This window comes from Podarcis muralis, chromosome 8 (assembly GCF_964188315.1).
Source record: "Podarcis muralis chromosome 8, rPodMur119.hap1.1, whole genome shotgun sequence".
NCBI classification, from domain to species: domain Eukaryota; kingdom Metazoa; phylum Chordata; class Lepidosauria; order Squamata; family Lacertidae; genus Podarcis; species Podarcis muralis.
The window spans coordinates 16,947,138-16,975,129 of NC_135662.1; the positions used below are offsets into that span (position 1 = coordinate 16,947,138).

At 41.0% G+C, this 27,992-nt stretch overlaps 1 protein-coding gene across 1 annotated transcript; it reads left to right on the plus strand.

Annotated features, from left to right (window-relative positions):
* The first annotated feature begins 3,597 nt into the window (after positions 1–3,597).
* RAD21 (RAD21 cohesin complex component) lies at positions 3,598–27,818 on the plus strand. The gene is made up of 14 exons (XM_028736254.2): positions 3,598–3,768; positions 12,635–12,802; positions 13,931–14,060; positions 14,754–14,853; positions 15,422–15,528; positions 17,554–17,757; positions 18,694–18,819; positions 19,641–19,763; positions 20,341–20,564; positions 21,210–21,354; positions 21,666–21,817; positions 23,038–23,187; positions 25,056–25,139; positions 26,032–27,818. Exons 2-14 carry the CDS (start codon positions 12,659–12,661, stop codon positions 26,221–26,223), a joined length of 1,881 nt encoding a protein of 626 aa, XP_028592087.1. The 5' UTR covers positions 3,598–3,768; positions 12,635–12,658; the 3' UTR covers positions 26,224–27,818.
* The last annotated feature ends 174 nt before the right edge of the window (positions 27,819–27,992 follow it).

The window sequence follows — 27,992 nt, forward strand, 5'->3', positions numbered from 1 at the left end:
CCTCCATTCAGGAAAGAAAGATGCATAAGTAATTCAAGAGGAGGATTGTGGTCCGGGGTGGGTCCTGGGGGCCAGATAAAGAGACCTGGAGGGCCACATAGCACCCTGGCTGCTATGTTTTAGTCCAGAGTTCTACAGACAGACGGGAGTGCAGTCCCTGAATCAGTAGACATGGGCTTATTTCAGATTAATGTTCACTGCAGGCATTACTCTGACATATTTCTAACCAAAGACTGTTGCATGCGTTACCAGCCTGAAAAGCAGGTAAATTCAGGTCAATGTTGGTTGTTGGGGAAAATGCATACAAATGCAACATTTCATAAGAACTGAAAGGATGAATGCAGGAGAGATACGGATTATGGTTACCAAGGTGTGTAGCCCCGCTTCCCAAACCAGCAGTGGGAGCACAATGGATAAACAGGAGTGTGTACTCAGCCATACACCCCACGATGTGTGTTTAGGTCTGCAATCCCATACCCAATTAACTGAGGAGGAAGACCTATTTATCAATCGGACCCCACTTCTGATAATATATAGGACTGGAGTGTAAGACAGAATGTTTGTAGCACATGCTTAATAGCATTTCCCCATTTATTAGGGTAGAAGGATTAATGGAGCTCTCAGCGCCAAGTCCATCCGTTTTAGGGATTTGTGGTCCCTAAGCAATTCATAATGTATGGCAACCAAACTGGGTAGCCTAATGGAGTCTCTGATGGTATTTATAGCTGGTGGTATACCTAAGGCTAGACCTGTTTGAGGGCAGAGTTTGGGATGGGGCGCAGCCTTCACCAGCCTGAAAATAACGAGCTTTCATATTTTCAAAAGGGAACTTTTAGCTCTTAACACTGTGAAAATAGCCTCAAAATATATGGACAATGCTGTGAGCAATCTCAGAAGTCAGATGCGGTAGAGCAAGTTCTCTAATGATCCTGGGTTCTCCATAATAAACAGAAACAGAATACACAATGCAGAATAAGCAAACATATCAAATAAACTCATTTTACATAACTCAATACAATACAAAAACTCATTTTACATAACAGATGTTTTATCTGAGGCAGGTGGGGGCCTAGGCAAAATGCATGCCTACTCTCCATTGGTTGAAGATGCATGAAACAAGTTTTAATCCTGAAACTCTTGCTCCATATTCACTACAGAATTGCTTTGTGACCTGCTTGTAGTGGACTGCTTGGAAAATCTCGGGGAATATGGTGTACTTTGTTTCTTATTATCTAGCGACCTTGATACGTTTTGTTTCTCTTTGCTTGTTCTCATAATATGCTATTTGGTTCCTGTGAGTTTGTCTTTTGGTTGCTTATACTGGGAACCCCTTTTGCTACGTATTTTGAAAGGACAGCATCTTCTGGAAGAAGTCTGGAAAAAGTTTAAAGACTATTTACAGAAACATTGTAAAATTAATGAATGTTAGAAGAATGATGGAATGAAGTGATATGGCTTTAGTAGAAATGTTATAAGGAATTAAGTATAAATAGATTAATAGAGTATTAAAGGAAAAATAAGGTTAGAATGTGTTAAGATAATTATAGGATAGAAAACAGAGGAAGATGGAAAGGAATTGCTGAAACAACTAATAGAAGTGGAATACAAAAAGGGAGGTGTGAGGAGGTTGTGGAAATAAGTGAATGAAAGATAAGATATTGAAATTGTTTGATGTGTTTTAAACTGTTTTTGTTTGGTTATGTTAGTTTAATGTGTCAGTGTTATGTAGTGTTTTTGTATTGTATTGTATTGTTCTTTTTTTTCTTTGTAGTGTTGTGTTTAAATTGTTGGAAAAGTAATAAATATCATTTTTTTAAAAATGAAAGGGCAGCATCTTCCTCTGCATCTGAGGGCAAGAGGCTAGCAAGATGCAGTGCCACACAAAGTTCTGTTCTTTGACATCTATATGCTTCACTCTATATGCTTTACACAAAGGAAGGGCTAGCCCTGGCACTCGGTCATTGAATTGTCCAGATCTCCATCTTTCCATTTTCCTATAGATTGCTCAAACATAAAACCACAGGTGGCGGCTTTAAACAACAAAAATTCTTCTGACACCATGATCACATTTATTTCTTAATTTATTTATTGACAGCTTTGTTTGACATTAGTGTGTCCAGTTTTTTGGTTTTTTTTTTCTGAGCAGCAGCAGAAATTTCAGGTGTGCTGCAGGAGGCCAAGTCTTGTCACCTGTCAATTCCTTGTAAAGCTGCCACTGCGTTTTACTTATCACAGAAGCCCATTTCAACATACAGTGGTACCTTGGGTTAAGAACTTAATTCGTTCTGGAGGTCCGTTCTTAACCTGAAACTGTTCTTAACCTGAGGTACCACTTTAGCTAATGGGGCCTCCTGCTGCCACCGTGCCGCTAGAGCATGATTTCTATTCTCCTCCTGAAGCAAAGTTCTTAACCCGAGGTACTATTTCTGGGTTAGCGGAGTCTGTAACCTGAAGTGTCTGTAACCTGAAGTGTTTGTAACCCGAGGTACCACTGTACTGTATTTGAGGAGTGTCTATCAAGCTGCAGGTAAGGCATGGACAGGAGTTAACATATGAGCCAGTCGCTTTTTGTAGGGCAGCAGAAAGACAAGCAAATGAGGCAGCCTACTGGAGAACGCAGGAACTGGCGGCTCAGCGTGGAAAGTGAATGTTGGTCACCAGGATGAAAGGCAGTCTAAAAAGAAAGCAGAATTATGACCAGCTGTTCTTCAGGCCCTGGAAGGCTGCATATGCCTGTAAGTCACACAAAAGGTAGAACTCCCCTAGGTATCGCTGCAGCACTGTAGCTGGAAAAGGCTTTGCATTTTCCTTTGCAACTTTTATACCCGAAGTCAACAGTGTGATGCAGCAGAAGCAAAAAAGAAGAAGACGCTAATGCTATTTTAATAAGAGCTGTTAAGACAGTGGAAAGGTCTCCCTTCAGGAGGTTGTCACTCTCCTTCCTGGCCAGCTGTCATGGATGCTCATCTTGAGTTTCCTGCATTGCAGAGGGTTGGACTACATGACTCTCGGGCTCCCTTCCAACTCTACAATTCCCTAATTCCTGTTATTTCTTAATAAATATATGCTTGGAGTCTTTCTGAGCAAAATAGCAAACAGGACTCCTGTGCATCTTCAAAAAAACTTGCACATGCTCAACACAAACACACCAAATCCTCCAATATGCAATAATGTTTTGCAAAATGCATTTCTTTTTGTTTCTTTCTTTTTCGGGGAACAGTAACCAAACCAAGAAATACCATATACTGTACTAGAAACACACACAAACTAGAGCTCCTCCTCCCAGGTCAATATGTGCGCATGCGCCACACTCAAGCCGCTCGCCTTCCCCACTTCCCTCACACGCTGGCCTCTACGACGGCCCCGCCCCACTATCGGGTCTCTCTACAAGCTTCCGCACCTCATTGGCCAACGTCAACCCTGCGACTGGCGCCTGCGCAAGCCTCGGCCTGTTAGCGCCGCGAGGCTCGTGCGCGCAGGCGCGTTGGGGCCCCTCCTACTCCCCCCGCCCTTCAATATCTCTCTCTGTGTCTCTCCCCCCTCCCTCCGTTTTTTTTTAACGGTAAACATCCTGCCGATTTTTAAACGCCTGGTTTGGGCGGCAGGAAGGGGAGCGGCCGCCATCTTGTTTGTTTGAGTGTCTCGCGGAAGGGGGGGGTGAGGGGGAGACGCGAGGAAAGGGGCAGCGGCGGCGGCGGCGGGTGGCCACCCTCACCCCAGCGCTCATCCGTGGGGCCCGCTGCCCTCGGCGGCCGGGAAGGAATCGAGGTAAGGGGCCGGAGGCGGGCGGGGAGGGCCGTCAACCCTGCTGGGAACGGGGAAGAGGCCTAGGCTCGGGCCCAGGTAGGTGCCCGTGTGAGGAGGAACCGCTGCCGCTGAGGGAACCGCCTGGCTTAGCCGGGAAAGAGCTGCTGAGGGCCGAGAGGAGGGAGGGAGGCGGCCTTGGCTGGTTTTCGCCCTCCGCCTGACGGGGGAACAAGCCCGCCTTCGCCTCCGACGTCGCCGCAGCGTGTTCGGAGAGGCTCGGCAGGGAAAGGAGGAAGCCTTTCCCCGCCTCTGCCCCTCGAGTCTCTCTCGCCCCGGGCTCGGCGCGCGCCTCCTTCCCCCGTTTCCTCGAAGGCGGCGGGCGCCGTTGTTTCGAAGAAGAAGCCCCTTGCGCGGCGCAAACGGTTGCAAAAGGAGGTCTCGAGCCGCAGAAAATTGGGTTGTGTGTTTTGGCGTTTTTTTGTTTCCCTGTGGTCTACTTAAAAGAAAAAGGGGGAAAAAGACTACGATCCAGTCGCCCCCCCCCCACCCCATTGAAGATAGGACAAGACTCGCAACTTACGGACGGATTGCTTGCAGATTTTGCCTGGACAAGTGTAAAGATATTTTGAAAGCGTTTATTAAATATCTATATCTATATAACTTTCTATATCTATCTATCTATCATCTCAGCTTATAAAAAACCATATATGTATTTGGGTAATAACTAAATAACACTTAGTTACTTAGACTGGCATGTATGCAATTGTTGTTTGCACGTAGTGATATAATCTATCCCCCCCATTTCCTCTTCATGTGCTTAAAAAATTTTTTTTTGGTTCATTTAAGTGAAATTTCGAAAGGCTGCAATCCAGTCCATGGTAACTCCGTTGAACATGTCTGAGTAAATAGGTATAGGGCTGTGCTGGAAACTTTTTGTTCATAATGGTGTTAACTGGTGTAGGTTTTTAATTCTCCTGCGTTTTGCCCAGCATTGTAATATTATGATTCCTTTCATTGTAAAAAAAAAAAAGAGGGGGGGAGATGGCCTCACGTAGTACAGGTCCACAGGTTGAATTTACTGTTGGTGCTTAAGAGGGTGAGATATTAATTGATGCCTAGGAAAAGAAGGACCGTGACAGCTGGAGGTTCTGCTATCAGGTGGCTCAGCTTCCTAAAATGTTTGGATTGTGTGGGAGCGATTGGGAGACAGACCAAGGCCATGGGAATCTCATGCGTGTTTCCAGGGTTGAGTGATTTCCTCAGCTGGTATCTCATGGCAAGGCACAGTCATCTGTTAAACTTGTAATTTCAGGATGAGGAGGATTCTTGCATATATGAATTTACAGAAGAGTTAGACTGTCCAGGCAGTGTGGTGTATTGGTGAGCGTGTTAGATTGTGACCTGAGGGACTAGGGTTCGGATCCCCACTCGGCCTTGAAGCTTGCTGGGCGATCTTGGGCCAGTCACCATCTCTTAGCCTAACCTACCTCCCAGGGTTGTTTGTGAGGATGAAGTGGGGAGGAGAACCAACAGTGTAAGAAACAGGGATATGAAAGCTTGGAGCTAAATGGCACCTTAAGCCTAGGTTATGGGCGCAACAACAGAATGTCTAGGTACGCTTTTTTTCTAACAAGAATACAAAGCTGAAAATGAATGAACTGCAAGTAAAATATTCTGTTCATTTTTCACATGGTCTAGTCCTTCCTTTGCCCACCTGCTAATATTCTTAAGAGGGTCTCTTTTCCAATCTTCAGAGAATAGTTGGAAGTGGGGAGGCAGAAAAACTTCCTCCTTTCCTTTCCACTCTGCAGTTTTAATCTGAAATCCTAGTGCCCTCAGAGCTCAGAAACTGCTCACACTAATGAAATTCGCTTTTTGCAAAATACGCCTAGAACAGTGGGAGTTTCGAACACTGAGAACAATGTACACCACCTTGAGCTTCTTGGAAGATTAAGGTGTTATATAAATTAAACTAACACAGAAACATTTCCTAATAAAGGAGAAGTGTTGACAAACATTCTTGGTCACTGGCAGTGGAGAGCACTTGCATCTGGAAGGACAAGTAATGTCAAAGGTCATTTAAGTCAAATTCCTGTGGTGCCAGAATTTCAGGCTTGTTGGATGCTTTATTATTAGGATTACAGCAGGCTTAGAATCATAGAATCATAGAATCATAGAGTTGGAAGAGACCACAAGGGCCATCGAGTCCAACCCCCTGCCAAGCAGGAAACACCATCAGAGCACTCCTGACATATGGTTGTCAAGCCTCTGCTTAAAGACCTCCAAAGAAGGAGACTCCACCACACTCCTTGGCAGCAAATTCCACTGTCGAACAGCTCTTACTGTCAGGAAGTTCTTCCTAATGTTTAGGTGGAATCTTCTTTCTTGTAGTTTGGATCCATTGCTCCGTGTCCGCTTCTCTGGAGCAGCAGAAAACAGCCTTTCTCCCTCCTCTATGTGACATCCTTTTATATATTTGTACATGGCTATCATATCACCTCGTAACCTCCTCTTCTCCAGGCTAAACATGCCCAGCTCCCTTAGCCGTTCCTCATAAGGCATCGTTTCCAGGCCTTTGACCTTTTTGGTTGCCCTCCTCTGGACACGTTCGAGTTTGTCAGTGTCCTTCTTGAACTGTGGTGCCCAGAACTGGACACAGTACTCCAGGTGAGGTCTGACCAGAGCAGAATACAGTGGCACTATTACTTCCCTTGATCTAGATGCTATACTCCTATTGATGAGGCCCAGAATTCCATTGGCTTTTTTAGCTGCCGCGTCACATTGTTGGCTCATGTCAAGTTTGTGGTCAACCAAGACTCCTAGATCCTTTTCACATGTACTGCTCTCAAGCCAGGTGTCCCCCATCTTGTATTTGTGCCTCTCATTTTTTTTGCCCAAGTGCAATACTTTACATTTCTCCCTGTTAAAATTCATCTTGTTTGTTTTGGCCCAGTTCTCTAATGTGTCAAGGTCGTTTTGAAGTGTGATCCTGTCCTCTGGGGTGTTAGTCACCCCTCCCAGTTGGTGTCATCTGCAAATTTGATCAGGATGCCCTTGAGTCCATCATCCAAGTCGTTGATAAAGATGTTGAATAAGATCGGGCCCAAGACAGAACCCTGTGGCACCCCACTAGTCACTCTTCTCCAGGATGAAGAGGAACCATTGATGAACACCCTTTGGGTTCGGTCAGTCAGCCAGTTACAAATCCACTGAGTGGTAGCATAGTCAAGACCGCATTTTACCAGCTTCTTTACAAGAATATCATGGGGCACCTTGTCAAATGCCTTGCTGAAATCAAGGTAGACTACATCCACTGCGTTCCCTTCATCTACCAGGCTTGTAATTCTGTCAAAAAACGAGATCAGGTTAGTCTGACATGACTTATTTTTCAGAAATCCATGCTGACTATTGGTGATCACAGCATTCCTTTCTAGGTGCTCACAGACTGTTTGCTTAATGATCTGCTCCAGAATCTTCCCTGGTATTGATGTCAGACTGACTGGGCGGTAATTATTTGGGTCCTCTCTTTTCCCCTTTTTGAAAATAGGGACAACATTTGCCCTCCTCCAGTCTGCGGGGACTTCGCCTGTTCTCCAGGAATTCTCAAAGATGACTGCCAGTGGTTCTGAAATCACATCTGCCAGTTCTTTTAATACCCTTGGATGCAGTTCATCTGGCCCTGGAGACTTGAATACATCTAGACTAGCCAAGTATTCTTGTACTATCTCCTTAGTTATTCTGGGTTGTGTTTCCTCTGCTGAATCATTTGCTCCAAATTCTTCAGGTCGGGCATTGTTTTCTTTATCGGAGAAGACTGAGGCAAAGAAAGCATTGAGGAGTTCAGCCCTTTCTGTGTCCCCTGTTTGCATTTCACCATCTTCCCCTCTGAGTGACCCCACGGTTTCTTTGTTCTTCCTTTTGCTACGAACATACCCATAAAAGCCTTTTTTGTTGCTTTTAACCTCTCTAGCAAGCCTGAGTTCATTTTGTGCTTTAGCTTTTCTGACTTTGTGTCTACACGTGCTGGCTATTTGTTTGAATTCCTCTTTGGTGGTTTCCCCCCTTTTCCATTTTTTGTACACATCCTTTTTTAATCTTAACTCAGTTAAAAGTTCTTTAGATAGCCACCCTGGCTTCTTTAGGCACCTTCCATGTTTCCGTCTCATTGGTATTGCCTGAAGTTGTGCTTTTACTATCTCCCTCTTAACAAACTCCCAGCCATCTTGAACTCCCTTTCCTTTTAGTATTACTGTCCATGGGATCTCACCCAGCACTTCCCTAAGCTTTATGAAGTCGGCTTTCTTAAAGTCGAGAAATTGAGTCCTAGTATGCTTGGCTGCTCCTTTCCGCTGTATAGTAAACTTCAGAAGAGCATGATCACTCGCGCCTAATGATCCTTCCACTTCTACCCCACTAACCAGGTCATCAACATTGGTTAGGACCAGATCTAAAATGGCTGTTCCTCTTGTTGCTTCTCCCACTTTCTGGACAATGAAGTTGTCTGCAAGGGCAGTGAGGAATCTGTTTGACCTTATGCTCTTGGCTGAGTTTGACATCCAACAAATATCCGGGTAATTGAAGTCCCCCATTACTACTATCTCCCTTCCTTTTGCATGCTTGGCCATCTGTTCCAGGAAGGCATCATCTATGTCCTCCGTTTGGCTTGGGGATCTATAGTAAACTCCCACAATGAGGTCACTGTTATTCTTCTCTCCCTTAATTTTCACCCAAATGCTCTCACTTTGGCTTTGAGGTTCTAAATCTTGGATCTCTTCACAGGTATACACATCCCTGACATATAACGCCACTCCTCCTCCTTTCTTGTCTGGTCTGTTTCTTTGAAATAGATTGTATCCCTCCATTATTACATTCCAATCGTGGGATTTATCCCACCAGGTTTCAGTGATTCCTATTATGTCATATTTAGTTTGCTGTACCAGGAGCTCAAGCTCATCTTGTTTATTTCCCATGCTTTGCGCATTAGTGTACAGACATTGAAGTCCATTAATCATTCCCCCGTGTCTCTTATTTAAGGATTTTTTCCTCCCAACACTAGGTCTACATGCTCTTTGCTCCATTCGGTCTATGACATTTGGATGATCATCTTCATCAATTGATAGACTCCTACCTTCAGGAGCACTGTCTCCCTCCCCCACATTAGTCAGTTTAAAGCCCTCCTGATGAGGTTTCTGAGATTTTTTGCAAAAACATTCCTCCCAACCGTTGTGAGGTGCAGCCCATCGCTTGCCAGAAGTCCATCTTCAAGAAACTGCAGTCCGTGATCTAAGAATCCAAACCGTTCCTGTTTACACCATTTGCGAAGCCAGTTGTTCACTTCCACTATTTTTCCCTCTCTCCCTGGGCCACGTCGTTCAACTGGGAGGACAGATGAGATGACAATTTGTGCATTTAATTGCTTCAATTTCCTGCCCAGAGCCTCGTAATCTCTTTTGATCTTCTGGAGGCTATTGCTTGCAGTGTCATTGGTTCCCACGTGAACCAAGAGGAAGGGGTATTTGTCAGTGGGTTTTATGATTCCTTGCAGTCGTTCAGTTACATCTTGGATCTTAGCCCCGGGGAGACAGCACACTTCCCGAGACATCTTGTCAGGCCCACAGATCACTGCTTCTGTTCCCCTCAGTAGGGAATCCCCTATCACCACCACACGCCTCCTCTTAGGTCTGGTCGGGGTTCTTCTGTGAGCTGTCCGTTCCAAGGTCGCCTGGACATTCCCTGAGGACTGCCTTTGCTGCTCGTCTTCATATACCTGATCGACTGTAATGAGGGAGAGGTCCTCAAATGGAGTCTGCTCTTCGTCTTCCATGGTAGGGGAAAGGACCTCAAAGCGATTGCGTATTTCTAAACAATCAGAGCGAACCCTGGGCCTCCTACTTCTTTGAGTCACGTTTCTCCATATATCTGGCTCCTGTGTTGGTGAACTAGCCACCTTCTCAGGGGAGTCCCCTGTCTCTTCCTTGGTGGAGACGGTGTGCTCTGTTGCTTCCAAGAAGAGTTCCAGGTCTCTAATTCTTTGGAGCGTAGCTACACGTTCCTCCAGTTGCTGGACTTTGTCTTTTAAGAGGGCAATCAACATGCAATTGCTGCAGGTAAAGCTGCCTGCAACCTTTGGCAAGATGGCAAACATTGCGCAGGAACCACAGGCGACTGCAGCTGTTCCCTCACCCTCCATCTTGAGAACGTGTCGTTGGGGGTGACTACAGTGGTCCTCTATCATAAAAAGTGTGGAGACAGGACAAATAAATCCCCCCCAAAAAACCTAGGTCTCCCCCAACAAATGTTTGAGACTAGCTCCCCTAAATCTAAAATATGGATCAAACTGCGCGCGCCGCTAGGCGCGCGCCGCTGCCCTAAAACTCTGATAAGCTCCTCCCACAGCTAATCACCTACCTCAACAGAAGCCCTGCCCCCTCTGACCTTTGCACAGAGAGAGCAGCTAAACAGCCACAAGAAACTCACACAAGAAAACCCTTTTTGTTCCTTCTTCAGCTGCTGCCCTAAAACTCTGATAAGCTCCTCCCACAGCTAATCACCTACCTCAACAGAAGCCCTGCCCCCTCTGACCTTTGCACAGAGAGAGCAGCTAAACAGCCACAAGAAACTCACACAAGAAAACCCTTTTTGTTCCTTCTTCAGCTGCTGCCCTAAAACTCTGATAAGCTCCTCCCACAGCTAATCACCTACCTCAACAGAAGCCCTGCCCCCTCTGACCTTTGCACAGAGAGAGCAGCTAAACAGCCACAAGAAACTCACACAAGAAAACCCTTTTTGTTCCTTCTTCAGCTGCTGCCCTAAAACTCTGATAAGCTCCTCCCACAGCTAATCACCTACCTCAACAGAAGCCCTGCCCCCTCTGACCTTTGCACAGAGAGAGCAGCTAAACAGCCACAAGAAACTCACACCCCACTATTGCAGTGCCAGAGATGCTCTTTCCATCTTGAAGACATGAAAGTAGGAGTTTATGGATAGCATTCACTGAAGCAGCAAAGCATGCCCAGCTGTGGTTTTAGTAATCTTTTTCTGAAAAGTACCTAACATGATAGTAATTCTTATTGGATCACAGAGGTGGAATAACTGTAAATCAGTGGCTAGCAACTATTATTTGACTGGCGTTCTTAATTAAGTTTTTCCTAAGGGGAACATTTGATTTTTCTCAGCCAGAGGATATGTGCTAGAGAGAAGATTGTGGTTGCTTTACTCCTAGAAGTTTTATTGCTGTCCTGCACAATGCTGGCTTATGTCATTTGAACCCAAACTTTTGGTTTAGCTCTCTAGTCAAACACAAGTTATAATAAAGTTTGTCTGAGAGTACACAGGATGCGGTTGGTTTCAGATAGCTAAACCATGAGCCCAGATTGAAATGACACACTAAACCAAACCATGGCTTCGCTCAGTGTAGTAGCAAAATTATAAGGAAAAGCAAAATGGCTTCAATCTCTCTTGGAGTTCGTTTGTTTATGCTAAGTCATGGTTTGGCTTAGTGTGATGTGTGAATGAGGCATAATAATTTCAGTATTCCTAAAGAGTAATGTTTGTGTGTAGTTCATATAAACATATTATTGTTTTCTGGGTATAAAGCCTCTTGTGTTCCATTCACACTTCAATCAGTGTGTGGAGGGAGACAGAATCACACCCACCAATTTCCATCTATGTATGTTTAGTAGATTAGGATGGGCTTCATATATCGGCACAGCTGTACATGCAGTTGGAAACTACTAGTTTTCCTGATCCCAAGTACAAACCATACATAAAACATGTTTTCACCATGTGCTCAATATAGCAAATGGAGAGCAGTCAGCCGATGAAGTGAGGGAGGATCAGTGGCTAAAATCTCACTCCCACACTTTGGTAGAATGTGTACAGAATATGAGAAGAGGGCTACAGTTATTGAGGGGAAAGTTTATACCTGGTTGTTGTTGAAAATTCTCTCTGCTGCTCCTAGTTGCTGGAAGGGAACAAGTCCTGGTGTTGATAGTGTTGCTATTGCTGTCACAGTAATGGGAGATTGTCTATAATATACAGTTAAGAAAAGTGGAGCAAGCAAGTGAAATCATATCAATATTGGTATTTGGGGGCTAGCAGATGCAGTTGCAGACTAGTTGCTGTAAATTGTTTGACTTCATGAAATGTGCATTTTATTTCAAGGCTTGCAGTTAAGTACATAGTTTGCAGAAGACTTGCAAAAGGGAGAATAATATGGACTCATACTGAAGCTTGCAAATGTATATCTTCATACTGGGTTAGGGAAACAGTTCTGGAGGTTTAAACTAAGATTCTTGCTGTACTTGTTACCTGATTGTTGTTGTGCTACTGGAATGAAAGCAATATAATAACTGAAGCAGAAAAATCTCAATTCTGCTTTTTGTCTCTACAACTGAGAGGTTCTGGTATTTTAGCATAGTGCCTTGAAGTTTGTTTGTGGGGTATCACATGGCTTGTTTCATGAGGAAACAAGCTTAAGGAACCACTTGATGCGATGCAACCTGCTACCTGACAATCCTGTGCACAGTAGTGCTCCAAATTCATGGTTGGTATATGGCAGTGTTGGCCAAACTTGGGTCTCCAGCTGTTTTGGGACTATAATTCCCATCATCCCTGACCACTGGTCCTGTTAGCTAGGGATGATGGAGTTATAGTCTAGAAACAGCTGGAGACCAAAGTTTGGCCTGGTGTGTGGTGTTTCTAGAGAGCATGTTCCCAGGTGTCATGTCTGATAACCCTACTGTACAAAGTGGTCCTTATATAGGTAAATCCATGGTGGCTTTTGCTGCTAAACAGAAAACAGCTATACTGCTACAAAATAACTTGCAATAATTAATCTGTTTCCTTTTTGTTGCATAATATTTAGTTTACTTGTATTTCTTTACAGGTTGTGGCATAGACAGTTGGCACAATGTTCTACGCTCACTTTGTTCTGAGCAAGCGAGGGCCGCTAGCCAAAATCTGGCTGGCGGCCCATTGGGATAAGAAGCTAACCAAAGCCCATGTGTTTGAATGCAATTTGGAGAGCAGTGTGGAAAGCATCATCTCGCCTAAGGTATTACAATAGTAATAGCATTTTGTTTAGAGATAATAGGATTCTGTGTTTTTCATGTGCTATCAGAAGTGTTGATATAAAAAGGGTCATTCATTCAGTTGCTGCTTCATTGAACGTGGCATTAACTGCTTTCCTATATCAGACCAACATACACTTAGTCCAGTGCCTTGTTTCCAGTTGTAACCAGGCAGGTGCTTCTGGGCACTCAGTTTAGGGCATGAATGACATGTGTCATTCTCTTTTCATTTGCCCACAGCATCTGGCATTCAGAGGTATATTTGCTTCAACAAAGGGATATCATTTATCTATCATGACTAGGAATTGTTGTAGACTTCCTATATGCAGAATGAGAAACTGATCCTACATGCAGGATGAAGTTTAGTTCACACCTGCTTTTGAATCTCATCTATGCTTGTGTTGCTTACTTTACTGTTGATGTTCTGTGTTCACAACCCACATTGCTTTAATTAACTCCCTATTGTCTTTAACAAAATATACCAGGTATTATATTATCCGGGCAAGATGGTATCATGTAAAATGACCTAGAACAGTGGAAACTGGCTGTTTTAGCTAATTATTCTCATAATTAATTGTTCAGGTCCTGATCCTCTTCTGGATGCTTCTGCAACAAGTCTTTTTGTCAGTCTTTCTGAAATAAATATTTTTCACGATTGCTAAAAATAGTAATAGAACATCTTTGATATTAAAGCCACATAAATTTACAAGCTCAAGTTTGTGGATACCAGTTTAAGTAATTTGTGGTACATCAATAGTTGAATTGGTGAACGGGTAGAATTCATGCTCGGCCAGGTTACAGAAAGTAATCCCTACCTGCATGCTGGAAAATGATCATTTGTCATCATTGACACTCAGTGTGTGACTATTTGCATGTACAAACAAACAAAAATATTGGTGAAGTTTGTACAGAATTTCTAAGAGAAACATCATAACATGGTTTTGGAGATCCAGGAAGAATAGTCTTGCAAAGTACTTCTCAAAGTTATCAATATTTTTGACAGCGAAAAGAAGTTCCAACTTGTGTGCTTGAGGAATTATCTTTCTCCAAAAAAATTGTTTCTCCATCAGATATGATTGACTGCTGCATACTAATTATAAGTAAATTTTCAGGTGAAGATGGCTCTTCGGACTTCAGGACATCTTTTACTGGGAGTCGTTAGAATTTATCACAGGAAAGCTAAATATCTCCTTGCAGATTGTAATGAGGCATTCATTAAGATCAAGATGGCGTTCCGTCCAGGTATTTGCTGCATAATTGCTATTCACAAAGTTACTGCTCTTACATAAAAAGCAAATTGCTCTGGAATTTAGTACAAGCAATGACCGATTTTATGTATGTTTCATATGTGCGTGACTGCACATTGTCGTGACCTTGAAGTGGCCAAAAATGGGGATGGATCGGGCTTATGTGTGCTCCGTTGTCGTGCATGATGACCTGGAGTGAAACCCCCACACAGATTGGGGTTTGCCTGTATTACAGCAACATTGACTTGTTTTACACATTTTTCACTCTCTTTTCATAGCCTGTTTAAATTTACCTTCCTTTGCATGCTTAAGTAGGAGTAAGGCCTGTTGAATATTGGAATATTTTATAAGTAGGATTGTTTCCTAAGTTATTACCCATTGAAATTCTCCAGAGGCATATTTGTTTAGGTGCTCTTCTTGTAGCTACAAATACGTTGCCACACAAATAACTCAGTGGGCTCATAGAGTTACAGGAGGTTTCATGTGGAACCTTTAAAGACCCAATAGTCTGTGAGCACATGATGTGTCACCATAACAGAAAATACTACTTAAAGAACAGGTTTTATTTCATTTGATGGAATAGTTCATTGGCTAAAAAGACTCCTGCCACAATAAATGCCATGTGCCAAGATGGTTGTTTCTTGTTTAAAAGTATCACCTTACGAATTTTATAACGCTGCTTTTTCAGGTGTGGTTGATTTGCCGGAGGAAAATAGAGAAGCTGCATACAATGCTATCACCTTACCTGAAGAATTCCATGATTTTGACCAACCCTTGCCAGATTTAGAGTAAGCTGCTTTGTCTTCTGCTGTTTGCTAGAACTGCTATCCATGAGAATATATGGTTGTTGATATTTTCTCATATTCCTCTAATTGTGTTATGTGTAAGCACTTGAACCCTGTAAGACACACAAATGCCTCAACTAAGACTGCTTTGGGGAAGGCTGACACATGCCAAATTCTGAATGTTTGTACTATAGTGCATGTGGTTCATTTGTCTTTTAAATTGCATAGTTGGATAGCTACCACTTTTCTAAACCTGCTGTAATGATACAAGCTATTGAATGCATAGTGCTTTTTGTACCCAGGCTACTTTCAGAATGTATCCTTGTAGCATTCTTGTATATTCCTTACTTTATGGTGCCAATATTTTAACTAAATTCTTTCAAACAAATAATTGTGTCTGAAGATACTTGTAACTGCTTTTACAAACATAAGTTGATCAGAAAAGTAAGTCTCTTTGTAGTATTAATTTGGTAAACCTGATCTTCTGTAATTAAGCTTTACTGCTTATTATTTGTGTTTTGAGATGGTTTCAAACTGAAGATCTTTCTCATTTTTTTTTGTTCTTTCAAAGTGATATTGATGTGGCTCAGCAATTCAGTTTAAATCAAAGCAGAGTGGAAGAAATTACAATGAGGGAAGAAGTGGGAAACATCAGTATCCTTCAGGATAATGACTTTGGTAAAGTATAACTATTGTTCATAAATGTATTTGTGGCAATTGCACTACAGTTTTACATAATGTTACAACAGAAGCAGTTAGTATAGTGTTGTGGCAGTTTGCTTGGCTCTGTCTTGCCTTAGTTAGAAAAAGGAAAGAAAATTTATAGACTATTTTAGACCAGGAGAGAAAACTGACCAGGATTAGGCCTCATTGGAATAAGTAGACGAAAGTCACCCAGAACAAAATGGCACCAAGAACGCAATGATCTTTGCAACACCTTAAACACAAATCCAGACTGATTGTGATCATGGTAACTTAAAAAAGTTTTTTTTAAAGCACATTTTGCAATGGGTTTAACAACAAGCTGGAATATGATAATTAAGCCTCTGGAAACAAAAATGATACAGTTTGGAATACACCTTGATGACATGGCTAACCTGTGCCTCGGAGGTGCTTGGCGTTGGCTTTCAAAAAAAATGAAGAACTAGTGTTTCTCAGAAAAGAGAACAAGATTATAAAAGAAAAACTTGAAGAAATGGAAAACAGAAGTAAGATGGAAAAACCCGCTTTTGCTTGATTCATTCCCCTTCCATTTTGCTTCCATATTGCTGTTTGGTTGATTTCCATCATTTCTGATTTTGAAAGCTTGGCCATGAACGTTGAGTCTCTCAGAGCACTTACTGCCAAACCAAAAGGTGCTGCTCCCTCCAGGGACATTCTTGAGATTTAGCAAAAAGGAAGAATTAACGTCAAAGCTTAGAAAAAATTAAAACCTGACAGATGACCATCCAATCTCTGCTTTAAAACCTCCAAGGAAGGAGAGTCCACAACCTCCTGAAGAGGGAGTCCACTGCGCTGTCAAACGGCTCTTGCTTTCAGAAAGTTCTTCCTGATGTTTAGTCAGTCATTAGGAGTGTCAGCGCGAGGTGCCTGCATTATGCTGATGATACTTGGCTTTGTTTCTCCATAACATCTGAATCAGGAAAGGCCCTGCAGTCCCTCAGCCATTGCCTGGACTCAGTGGTGAAATGGATGAGGAAAAACAAGCTAAGCTTGAATCCTGGTGAGATGGAGGCACTGAGCCTCCAGTGACAGCTGGTTCCAGGAGCACCCCCAAATTGCTAACCTCTTCAGTGGCTAGAAGTGCCTTTTACCAGCTGCAATTGGTTTGACATTGCTGGACCACGAAATCCTTGCCACAATAGTTCATGTCTTCTTGTGTTGGTTACTTCAAGACTGGATTATCCCACTTGATCCAGAAGCTGCAGTTGGTGCAGAATACTGCAGCACAATTGTTGACAGGAGTGAGGCCTTGTCAGCATATAACACCTGTGCTGAAGGAACTGCACTGCTGGGTCCAGTTTATGAGATTCCTTACGCCACATGTGCCCACTTGATTGCTTCGATCGGTGGAATCGTCACTACTAAAAGTGCCACATAATACCCATTCCACATTTGTAAGAATGCTACCATTTACTGTGTCAGCAGCTATACTTTGAAACTCCCTGCCTGTTGAGATCAAGCAGGACATCTGCTAAAAGCATCATTGATTAGACAAGTTCACCTAGATGTTTAGAAATTTGAGGTGGTTTTTATCAGTTTTAGTATTTTAACATTTGTGTATATGTATAGGTATGGCGGTAAACAAACTGCTTTGAGGGGGTTTTCTACAATCAAGTGGTATATACATTTTATGAAATAAATAAATAAAATAAAACCACTAGTTTAAAAATAGTTTCCTTAATTTCAAAAGCCATGGGAGGCATTATTAAACCTAAAAGAATTACCGTCTATGTTAAGGACATGAGTCTGCAAACTGTAATGTTGCAAAAAATACATAAATATTAAAAGCTCATTTCAGTTGCCATAAAGAATCCACTGACCAATTTCAACACCGTATTAAGAGTATTTATGCCATTCAGTAGCAGTAGGATTAAAATTAGAAGTAGAGGATTTTATAAATTGTAGTATAATGATATTGTATTAGCAGTTGAGGGTCTTTTTCAATGTCACTTGCATTTATGATGACTGCTTTTATAACAGGTGATTTTGGAATGGATGATCGTGAAATGATGAGAGAAGATAGTGCATTTGCGGATGACATGTTGGATAGTACTAGTGCTTCCAACCTTCTGCTGGAGCCTGAGCAGAGCACCAGTCACCTTAATGAGAAATCTAATCACTTGGAGTATGAAGATCAGTACAAAGATGACAATTTTGGAGAGGGAAATGATGGTGGCATCCTGGGTATGTTGGTAATTCATATTTCACCCTACATAATTTAAGGGGTCCAACCTTGTGTGAATTTTGTTTTAAAGAGAATATAGTATATAAATCTTAAAGCTTGTTTGAACGTCTTGGCAGCATCACTTACTTATCCAATCCCTGAGGTTCTGATTCACTGTTTTCAAAACATAGAACTCATGTTTATGAGATAGGACCCTACGCCTAGTTGAGAAAATACTACTGTAGAAGACAGGCTAGCTACTGAGTGGGGTTATTGGACAGTGGCACCAGTAACTAATAGGAACATGTTTTCTGGGTTGTATGGGGAACAACTGTCCTGATGTATCCTTCTATGTATTCTTTCTGTCTTAAAGTACAAGGACATCCTCCCCCTTGCATACATGCCATTCTTTCCTAGGCGATATTAAAAATGGATGACTGTGGTGAACAGGGAATTTGGTTTAAAATCCTGAAGATAAAGGATTTGGGTTATGTATGTCAACTTGGAATGGAATTCCACAGGTGGATTCTTCAGTCCTTGCAAGCTGCTCCTGTATCATAGGCTAGCTCATAATATTTGCTGCCTTAAAAAGTGTCTTTGCCACCCCCACCCTATTACGATTTTTATAAAAGTTTTTCATAATACAGTTAGATATAGAAAACTACTGTAAATTTAAAAAGACAAACAGCTGCAAAAGGAAAAGAAAGAAAAAAAGAAAGAAAGGGAAAAACAATAACGTCTGATTTTCCATCTGCCAGTTACATAAAAAAAAAGTTATTTAAGTCCAAATGTCATTTATTTCCTTTTTCAACGAAAAGCCCAAATTATTTTTATTACTAATATCAGCTTTGTTTTTTCTTTAATGTCAACTTTACCTGTAGTAATTCCCACCACTATGTCACATTTTGGTGCATGGCATGTGCTTTCAATCTTAACTCTTTGAGTTGCCCTTTCAGATGACAAACTTCTCAGCAACAATGAAGGAGGCATATTTGATGACCCACCTGCTCTTTCAGAAAGTGGAGTAATGATGCCTGAGCAACCTCCGCATGATGATATTGATGATGACGATAATGTCTCAAGTGAGTGTTTAAATTAGTGTTTTAAACCGAAAAAAATGGGCAGCGCTTCATAGACCTTCTGTTGAACTCATCTAGTCTGTATATCTTGTATGTTAATAAGCATCTTGACAGTAACTGAGAAAGTACCTCTTGCTAATGAGGCTGGAAACTAAAAGGAAGGCATATTTTAAGGGAAGGAATAATCTCCTCCACATGCAGCTGCTGGGTGACCTTGGGCTAGTCACACTTCTTTGAAGTCTCTCAGCCCCACTCACCTCACAGAGTGTTTGTTGTGGGGGAGGAAGGGAAAGGGAAAGTTAGCCGCTTTGAGACTCCTTAGGGTAGTGATAAAGCGGGATATCAAAGCCAAACTCCTCCTCCTCTTCTTTTCTCTCCTCTCTCCCCTCACCCCCAGCAAACTGTATCTGGTATTTCAAACCACTTGCTGAGGAACAATAATGCCAGAGGTCTATGGTCTATTGCCTTGTGTTCTGCTTATAGGCTTCCCAGCCTTTGGCCTGATCCAGCATGCCTTATATTTCTTCTTGTTTAGTATTGCACTAATGGAATAAAGGGCAAGGGTGACGGTTTGAGTTCAAAAAAGCTGCAAGTCAGCTCTGTTGCTTGACTTACTTGCCTTTTCCTTAATTTTAGGCCTACATACACACACACCCCAATTATCCTATTCTAAGCACACTGTCTGAGTGTGTGGGAATGTGTTGAATGGTGTGTGATTACAAATGGATGGGCAGTGTGTGAAAATTGGAAATGGGTTGAATTGTGTGAACTTCCATGCTTTTAACCATTTATTAGGAAACTCAGTTTATCTCTTTGATTTGCAGTGGGTGGACCTGATAGTCCAGACTCAGTTGATCCGGTTGAACCATTGCCAACTATGACTGATCAGACAACACTGGTTCCAAATGAAGAAGAAGCTTTTGCTTTAGAGCCAATTGATATAACTGGTAAATACTGGGTTTTGTTTTCACTTTTGTACAGAATAGTCTTGACTGAAGAATTTCCATGTTAGCCTTTTGTGTCAAAAAAAGGGAGCCTTGTGGCATTTTAAAAATAATTTATTTTGATATAAACATGGTGGATGCCTGGTTGACTTTACTGAGAGTGAAAAAAGCTGTTTTTATTTATTATTTTAAATTTCAAGTAACAAAACATACTATACCATGCTTTAATTAAACCTGTGTACCCTGTGTATGTACATAAATACAATTCACACAGGCAAACAAACAATATCAGGAACTTGTGCTTGTTGACTTTGATAAAATACGTCCTTTTTAGTCAGTAGTCATGATTATGCTGATACTCAGTCCCTGGTGCATATGGTATTAACTGCGAGTGATACCTTAATACTATTTAGTGCTGACAAGTCTTAAGAGAAATCTTTTTTTTTTTTTTTAATGTTTTATACCTGAGCAGCACAGTACTTGTAAAGAATCCTAAAGTTGTTAATGGTGTGACCTGATTCTAAATATAACTATTTTTGCCGATTGAGTGGTGTTAACACATTACTTTTTTCTTGACCAGTTAAAGAAACAAAGGCAAAAAGGAAGAGAAAACTGATTGTGGACAGCGTAAAAGAACTGGACAGCAAAACTATAAGAGCCCAACTCAGTGACTACTCTGATATTGTCACTACACTGGATTTGGCACCTCCTACTAAGAAGTTAATGATGTGGAAAGAGACTGGGGGTGTTGAAAAACTTTTCTCTCTTCCTGCTCAGCCTCTGTGGAATAACAGACTGTTGAAGGTAAACCAAACTTAGGGAAATATATTTTAAAATAACATGTAAAGGTAAAGGGATTCCTGACATTTAAGGTCAGTCACGAACGACTCGGGTTGCGGCGCTCATCTCGCTTTACAGGCATTTGTCCGCTTCTGCAGACAGTTATTCTGGGTCATGTGGCCAGCATGACTAAGCTGCTTCTGGCAAAGCCAGAGCAGCGCACGGAAATGCCGTTTACCTTCCCGCCAGAGCGGTACCTATTGTATCTACTTGCACTGGTGTGCTTTCGAACTGCTAGGTTGGCAGAAGCTGGGACTGAACAATGGGAGCTTACCCCGTCGTGGGGCCTCGAACCTCCAACCTTCGAATTGGCAAGCCCAAGAGGCGTAGTGGTTTAAACCATAGCGCCACCCGCGTCCCTAAAAATAACAGTTATCCTAAGCTAAATACACGATAGCATATCATACATTGCAAATGGCAAGTTTATATGAATTGTTTTTTTATATAACGGTATATGTGTGTGCTTGCCATTTTGCTTAAAATCATTTTCATAAAATTTTGTATCTTTCTGGTCTTAATACTAAATCACCTGAAGTGACTTGGCTGCAAAGGCTATTCAAAGTGCTGCTGTTCCCATGTAAGACTTACCTTTCTTTGTTTTGCTTGTAGCTTTTCACTCGCTGTCTTACACCTCTTGTACCAGAAGATCTTAGAAAGAGGAGGAAAGGTGGAGAAGCTGATAACTTGGATGAGTTCCTGAAAGACTTTGAGAACCCAGAAGTGCCCAGAGAGGAACCGCAGCGCAGTGTTATTGGTTTGTGCTTCTTTAATGGCATCCTTCCTGACCTGTAGAGACTTACTTATCTACATCTAAAAACTTACAGAATCTTAGTGCTCAATGCTTGTAGCTGCTTTAGTGTATTGGGATCATCCAAGTTTAGAGCAAAGCAATGTTCTAGTCATAAACAGGAAAATGTTGAGTATTAGTATTCTCCCCCCCCCCCATAGAGTACATTAATCTGCAACACACTCATGCTTAAAAAGTAAAATAAAAATAGAAAGGGCTACAAACTCCTAAATGACTTGTGAGTAAGGTAGTGATTTATCATTACTTCTATGAAATAGATGAACCCATCTTGGAAGAGCCAAGTCGTCTTCAGGAGTCCATCGTGGAAGGCAGCAGGACTAACTTGGATGAATCGGTCATGCCGCCACCCCCACCTCAGACAGGTGTAAAGCGAAAGGTTGCACAAGTGGAACCAGAGCCTGTGCTACCCGTGAGTGACAATGTCCTTTTCTGCTTGCTGTTGACTCCCCAACGTTGTGCATAATTATATTGTGAGGCGAGTCTCTCTGTTCACTTTTAGGTTTTACTAGAACTTAGGGAAGAAAATGACCTGTAAACTGTGCAAGGCTCGATGTGTTGAGGGCATTCAGAAGTAGAACTATGACTCTCATGTGGAATGTTATAGGAAATAAGTGTAAATTCAAAGTAGATGCTATGCTTGGCAGCATTTCAAACTATCCTCTCTGAATAATGCAGCAACTTGGGAGTAGCACTATCCTAATTCCTGGGTTTTATCACAGTCCTCTGGAGCAGTTTTTGAAGATGAGCAGTGGGGAGGGCTACAGGAGAGAAGAGAGGAGGAAGGAAGTTGTGTTGTAGAAGCAGAAGTCTACTCCATCAGTGGAACAATAGTGTTGGATACTCCTCTTTTATAACTTGTTCTGCATTTGTAAGAACATTTATTGTGGCAGCATCTACACTTTGGAACTTGCTCCCTATTTAGATCAAGCCAAGTGCCTTCACTGTACTCTTTTAGGCACTTGCTGAAAACATTTATGTTTCAGATGCGTAGTAAGTTGATTGTATCTTTAGTATTTTAACTTGTGTATGTTTTAAAATAGAGTTGTAAATTTGTCTTGGTTTTCTTGTTTTACAGTCTTGTAAACCGCTTTGAGGTTGTTTTTTTTAAGAAACAAAAAACAAACCCAAAATCCAGTGATGTATAAATTTTATGAAATAATAAATAAAATGGCTAGCTTAAAAGTAGTAACCTTAAATGTAAAAGGCATGGGGGCATTATTAAACTTAAAAAAATACCACCTATGTTAAGGACATGAGTCCACAAGCTGTAATGTTGCAAGAAATACATAAATATTAAAAGTTTTCTCCTTTTGCTATAAAGAAGGAAGCTTTCTCCACCGACTGATTTCAATACCATATTAAGAGTATGTCATTCAGTAGCAGTATGACTACAATTGGAAGTGGAGTATTTCATATGAAATAAGTAAATAAATGAAAACAATTTTGGCCATTGCAGAAAGATGTGAGCGAGAGTCATTGAAGAGATTTTAACAGAATGTGGATGCATTTATGCTTAATGCAGTATGACTACACAAAGCTTTTGAATGTTTTAAGTTATGATATTATGTACTCAATAGTTGTACAGTTATCTAGTTTCAGTTGTTATAACTTGAATGCTTCTCTCCTTAGTCTCAACCATTGCAACCAATAGAAATGCCCCCAGTGGAACTGCCTCCAGAAGAGCCTCAAAACATCTGCCAGCTAATTCCAGAGCTAGAGCTCTTGCCTGAAAAGGAAAAAGAAAAGGAAAAGGAAAAGGAGGAAGAGGAGGAGGAAGAGGTAGGTACTGAGTTGTTATAACAGGGGTGCAACTCTGAAGTTTCTATTGGCTGAATTAATTCAGTGGCCTTTAGAATTTGAATACATTTGTATGCTTGGATTTTTCCTACCTTGCCTCCAAAAAGGATTACATTTACTACTTTGTATATCTCCATTGCAGAATTAAGCAGGCAGAAACAGGATTTTGCATATTTATTTACCTGGATCTCTTATTACTTGTTGCTTCTACAGATACAGAAAAATGCTGAAGCTTTACAATCATGTGTTTGGCTGCATTTGTATGCATGAGCTGATGATCTCTCAGCTGGGTTTGAGTAACTGTTGTTTCTTGTTCTAAATGGTCTATTTGAACCCATTTAAATCCCTTGTCAACCACTAATTTTGCAGGAAGACCAGGATCTTCCTTGTGTCTCTTCTATCTCTCCCCTCTCCCCCTCATGTAAATTTGCCTCTAGTGATATGTTTGAGGAACATGAAAGAGGAAGAGGTATAGAATCATAGAATGGTACTTGGAAGGGACCCTGAGAGTCATCTAGTCCAACCTCCAGCAATGTTTCTCATACCTCTGGGCTTGCAGTTGCCAGGCCAGTTAGTAAGTTAAAATGTGGGCAGACATTTAAACAATTTGTTCTATAGGAAGCTTGTGAAAATAATAAGAATAATTTTTTATTTATACCCCACCCATCTGGCTGGGTTTCCCCAGCCACTCTGGGCAGCTTCCAACAAAAGATTAAAAATACAGTAAAACATCGGTCATTAAAAATTTCCCTAAACAGGGCTAAACAATAGTAGTCTGCAGTCCCACAATCACTGAGAGTATGTTCTTTTGAGCTCAGTGGATTTACTTCTCAGTAGAGTAGATTGTGCTGCTAATAGAACACTTGAAAAGCTCATCAGGTAGACACACCAAGGAAAGTTATTGTTGTTTAAAAATAATAGAGAAGTAGAAATTAGAAACTATGTAAATAGTTTTACCTAGAAAAGTTGAGAGAGTAGACATGACCACTATTCAGAAACATCACAAACCCTATCATTTTTTTTCTGTAAAAGTTACATTTTGTTCCTTTGAGCAGTTCTTTATTTAATTTTAGCAGTGGTACAAATTATTAATAAACCATTCTGAAACATATACCAAAAATCTGGTATATGAACATTTTGCAGTTATTGAATGAATTCAAAGAAGTCTCTTAATCATTTTTCTTAACAATATTTATATGATAGCATGGTAAAAATACTTTAAGATCTTAGGATTTATAGTTGTGTGTACTTCATCATTGCCTAAAATAAAAAGAACTATGAAGCTCTTGTAATGATTTTCAGAGAGATTTTCAAATGTACTTCACTCAAACTAGTTATGGAGACAGTTCTTTTGTACATGGTCTTAGCATGAGATTCCTGTAAAGATGAACTAGATATCAGAATTGCTTTTAGCATATGTATTGCATAGAACTAGGTATATCCCAATTACATCTTACAAAAGTGTTGCCACAGATTGAAGGAACTAAAATATAAAGATATTCCATGGTGCTTAGATAACTGATGAGGAAAGACTGCTCAGGATTAGGAATGTTGTCCCTTAGCTTTTAAAGGGAGGAAGGCACTTGTATGCAATGCAACTCATTTGTAGATGGGTGCAGCATCATATTATAAGTTGCTCATTGTACTCTTGTGTATCCTAAATCTACAGGCAATGAATTTTATTCTGTTGTACGGTTCATGCATGTAACCATAATCCATTATGGTTTCTTCATATGCCTTTTCTTTTGTGCCCTGAGCTTTAAAGTCAAGTCAATCTGGCCTTTTAGAATAGCAGAAAAGCATCATTTTAACAGACTATCTAGCCCTATCTAAAATGTGATTGGTTGCAGGAGGAAGATGGTACTGGTGGTGACCAGGATCAAGAGGAAAGACGATGGAACAAAAGAACTCAACAAATGCTTCATGGTCTTCAGGTATGAAATGGTTTCAGTAGTAAATGAAGAGTTCTTCTGAGCGTGGCTTTTTTTTTGCAGACAGTACATACCTGAGTCTCCCCACACAGGCCAGCCAGCAAGCAGACGTGTAGGTCACAAATGCAACAAGTTCTTCCCATAATTGCTGACTAATAGCTGGTGTTGTAGGAAACTTAGTATGCAGTGGGGATCCCGTGACTTACAGATTTTAGGATCTAGCAATTCAAACTGTGCTCTTTTCTAAAACTGAAAGATTCCTAAATAAGCAGGGGATTGTTCCACTCCACATGTAGTAGTAAAGCCTCTACATAATTTGAAGTTCATGTTAATTATGCTAACATATTTGTGTTAGTATGCACTCATGTACAGGGTGGAAGTAGCACTTTCACATTCAGATACTAGAAAGTTTCTGTTTTACTATTAAATATTTTATAATCTCCCCCTTGGCTGCTTGTTTTTACTTGATCAGTTTTGGTTCTGTACTTATTGGGTGGGGTTCACACATCTTGACTGGCTATGATAGCCAGAGATTGCCTCTTCATCAGTCTTCATCTGAGGTAGAGGGGTGGGGTCTTGGCTGTTACACGTGCCCAGTGTTGACTGCTGTGGCATGTCTTCGCCCTCATCCCTTCAAGCTGGAGGTGTTGGTGGTATTGCATTTGCTAAATTGGGAGAGGCTCAGAAATCAGCCAAATTTCTACTTTTGCTTTCTAAGATTAAGTACATGGTTAGGAAGAGTCTCTAGCATTTTCAGGCTTTAGAGAATGACACATGGTCTTAGAAGAATAAAATAAGTGCTTGCCAGTGATATTCCAGTAGGTTCAATTGTGGTCCAGTAGTAAATGTTTAGATTAAGCTCAGAAGTAATTATAACGCTGTTTTCTGTTTTCAGAGAGCTCTTGCCAAGACTGGAGCAGAATCCATCAGTTTGCTTGAGCTGTGTAGGAATACAAACCGCAAACAAGCAGCAGCAAAATTCTACAGTTTCTTGGTACTAAAAAAGCAGCAAGCTATTGAGCTGACACAGGAAGAACCTTATAGTGACATCATTGCTACTCCTGGTCCCAGATTCCATATTATTTGAATGTTTATTTGGCTTGCTGTATAGTTAGCATCATTAGTACTTACACATTGCCCAATGTGTAGGGCCTGCAAAAGAAGAAAACTAGAGTCCATTGTCCTGTACAGTCATTTACTTTTGTGTTTTGTGTTTTTTTTCTATTACATTTTACCACTTCTGCATTTCTAGTAACTTCTGCACTGGGTGACTTGAGTTCCAGTTGCAGAGATGAGAGAAAGTGACTCAAGGACCTAATAAAGAGTGTTTCTAAAACAAATCAAAACAGATGTGTGCAATATTGGTGCATGTAACTATGACTAATACATTGTTTTACAATTATCTGCTTAGTAAGCTAGAATGCTACTCCAGAAGACCCAAATTGGCCAACCCTATTGTCTCATTACAGGTTTTTGCCAAACATGCTTAAAATGTGGTCTCTTTTCCTCATGGTAGTGAATTCTTCCTGCCCCACATTTCTTTCAGTGTTTTATTATCATCTTCCTACTTCTGATGGTGTTCTTGGAGCTGCCAATATGAATGTTAGTGCCTGGCAGGAGTATTTGCTGTGCCATGGTATCTTTAGAATAGAGTTTAAGCAGCTCTGGGGCTAAATGTAAATGGGTGTCCTTGAAAAATATTATTTAAGTGCAAGAGACAATACATTTCTGGCATTGGATTTTACATTCCATCTCAGTGTGGTCCATTTCTGATAGCTAGCTGCAAGGATGGGGTAGTTCTGCTGTAAAGCACCAACTGCAATAAAGGTTTTTTTTTTTTACTTGTTGATTTGAAAATTATTGAGAATTTTAAAGGCTTTTGAGAAATGCCATAATTCTGAATTACAGGCAATTTAATTTAGGTATGCTGGTAGCTAGAAGGGTCTCAGTTTGAGCATGCTACTTTTATTTTTCCTTTTCCGTTTTCTTTCCTTTCTTTTTACAAATGTGGCACACCACTGACCCTGAAACGACAGCAAGCTACATATGTATATTTTAGAGGCAGGAGAAACTTGCATTTATTGAACATAATCTTGTTGTGTAATAAGTATTAATAGATCTCCAGTGACCTTTACAGTTTTTGTAACAGTGTATTTCACAATAATGCACACTCCTGGAATACTGAGCAGATTTACAAATAAACTCTGATTTGATTTTACTACTTATTATCAGGACCAGGCCATACCAGAAATCATGTGACTATGTTGATGGAGACATCAACTTTTTTTTTTTTAAGGCGGGGCAAAATTACTAAAGTTTCTGACTTTAAATGTTGGCACTTTTGTGAAATGATTCTCTTCTGGAACTAAGATTTCAGTGTATACCCAAGTGTAAAATTATGTGAATGTTTAAAAATTTGCAACATGTTTTCATAATCCTTGAGAAAGTTAACTATATAAAATAGTTACTGCAGCTTTATTTTTGACATGATGTGCCTGTACAACCATGGTTTCCCCCCTTTGTACAAAGAGACATTGTAGATAACTTGAATGTTTAATTATAGAGGTCATTAGTTTCTTGTTAAACTTTGTTAGTCTGTTTTTGTTGCTTTTCAAGGTTAATATTCTTGAAAATAGTTGCTGTTATGTATAACTTTTCTAATAAAAGTTGTGTTATAAGCTATTGCATACTGATGCCCTTTCTCGGTGTCGATTGTATTTCTGGCTTCAGGGATGTCTTCCGATCTGCATGACAAAGCAGCCCTCCAGATCCCTGATTTCCCCATCCTGTTGCAGCCTTCTGCGAGCTACTCCACACTGCTGAAGGTTGAATGAACCATCGGGGTCAGCTTTTTGG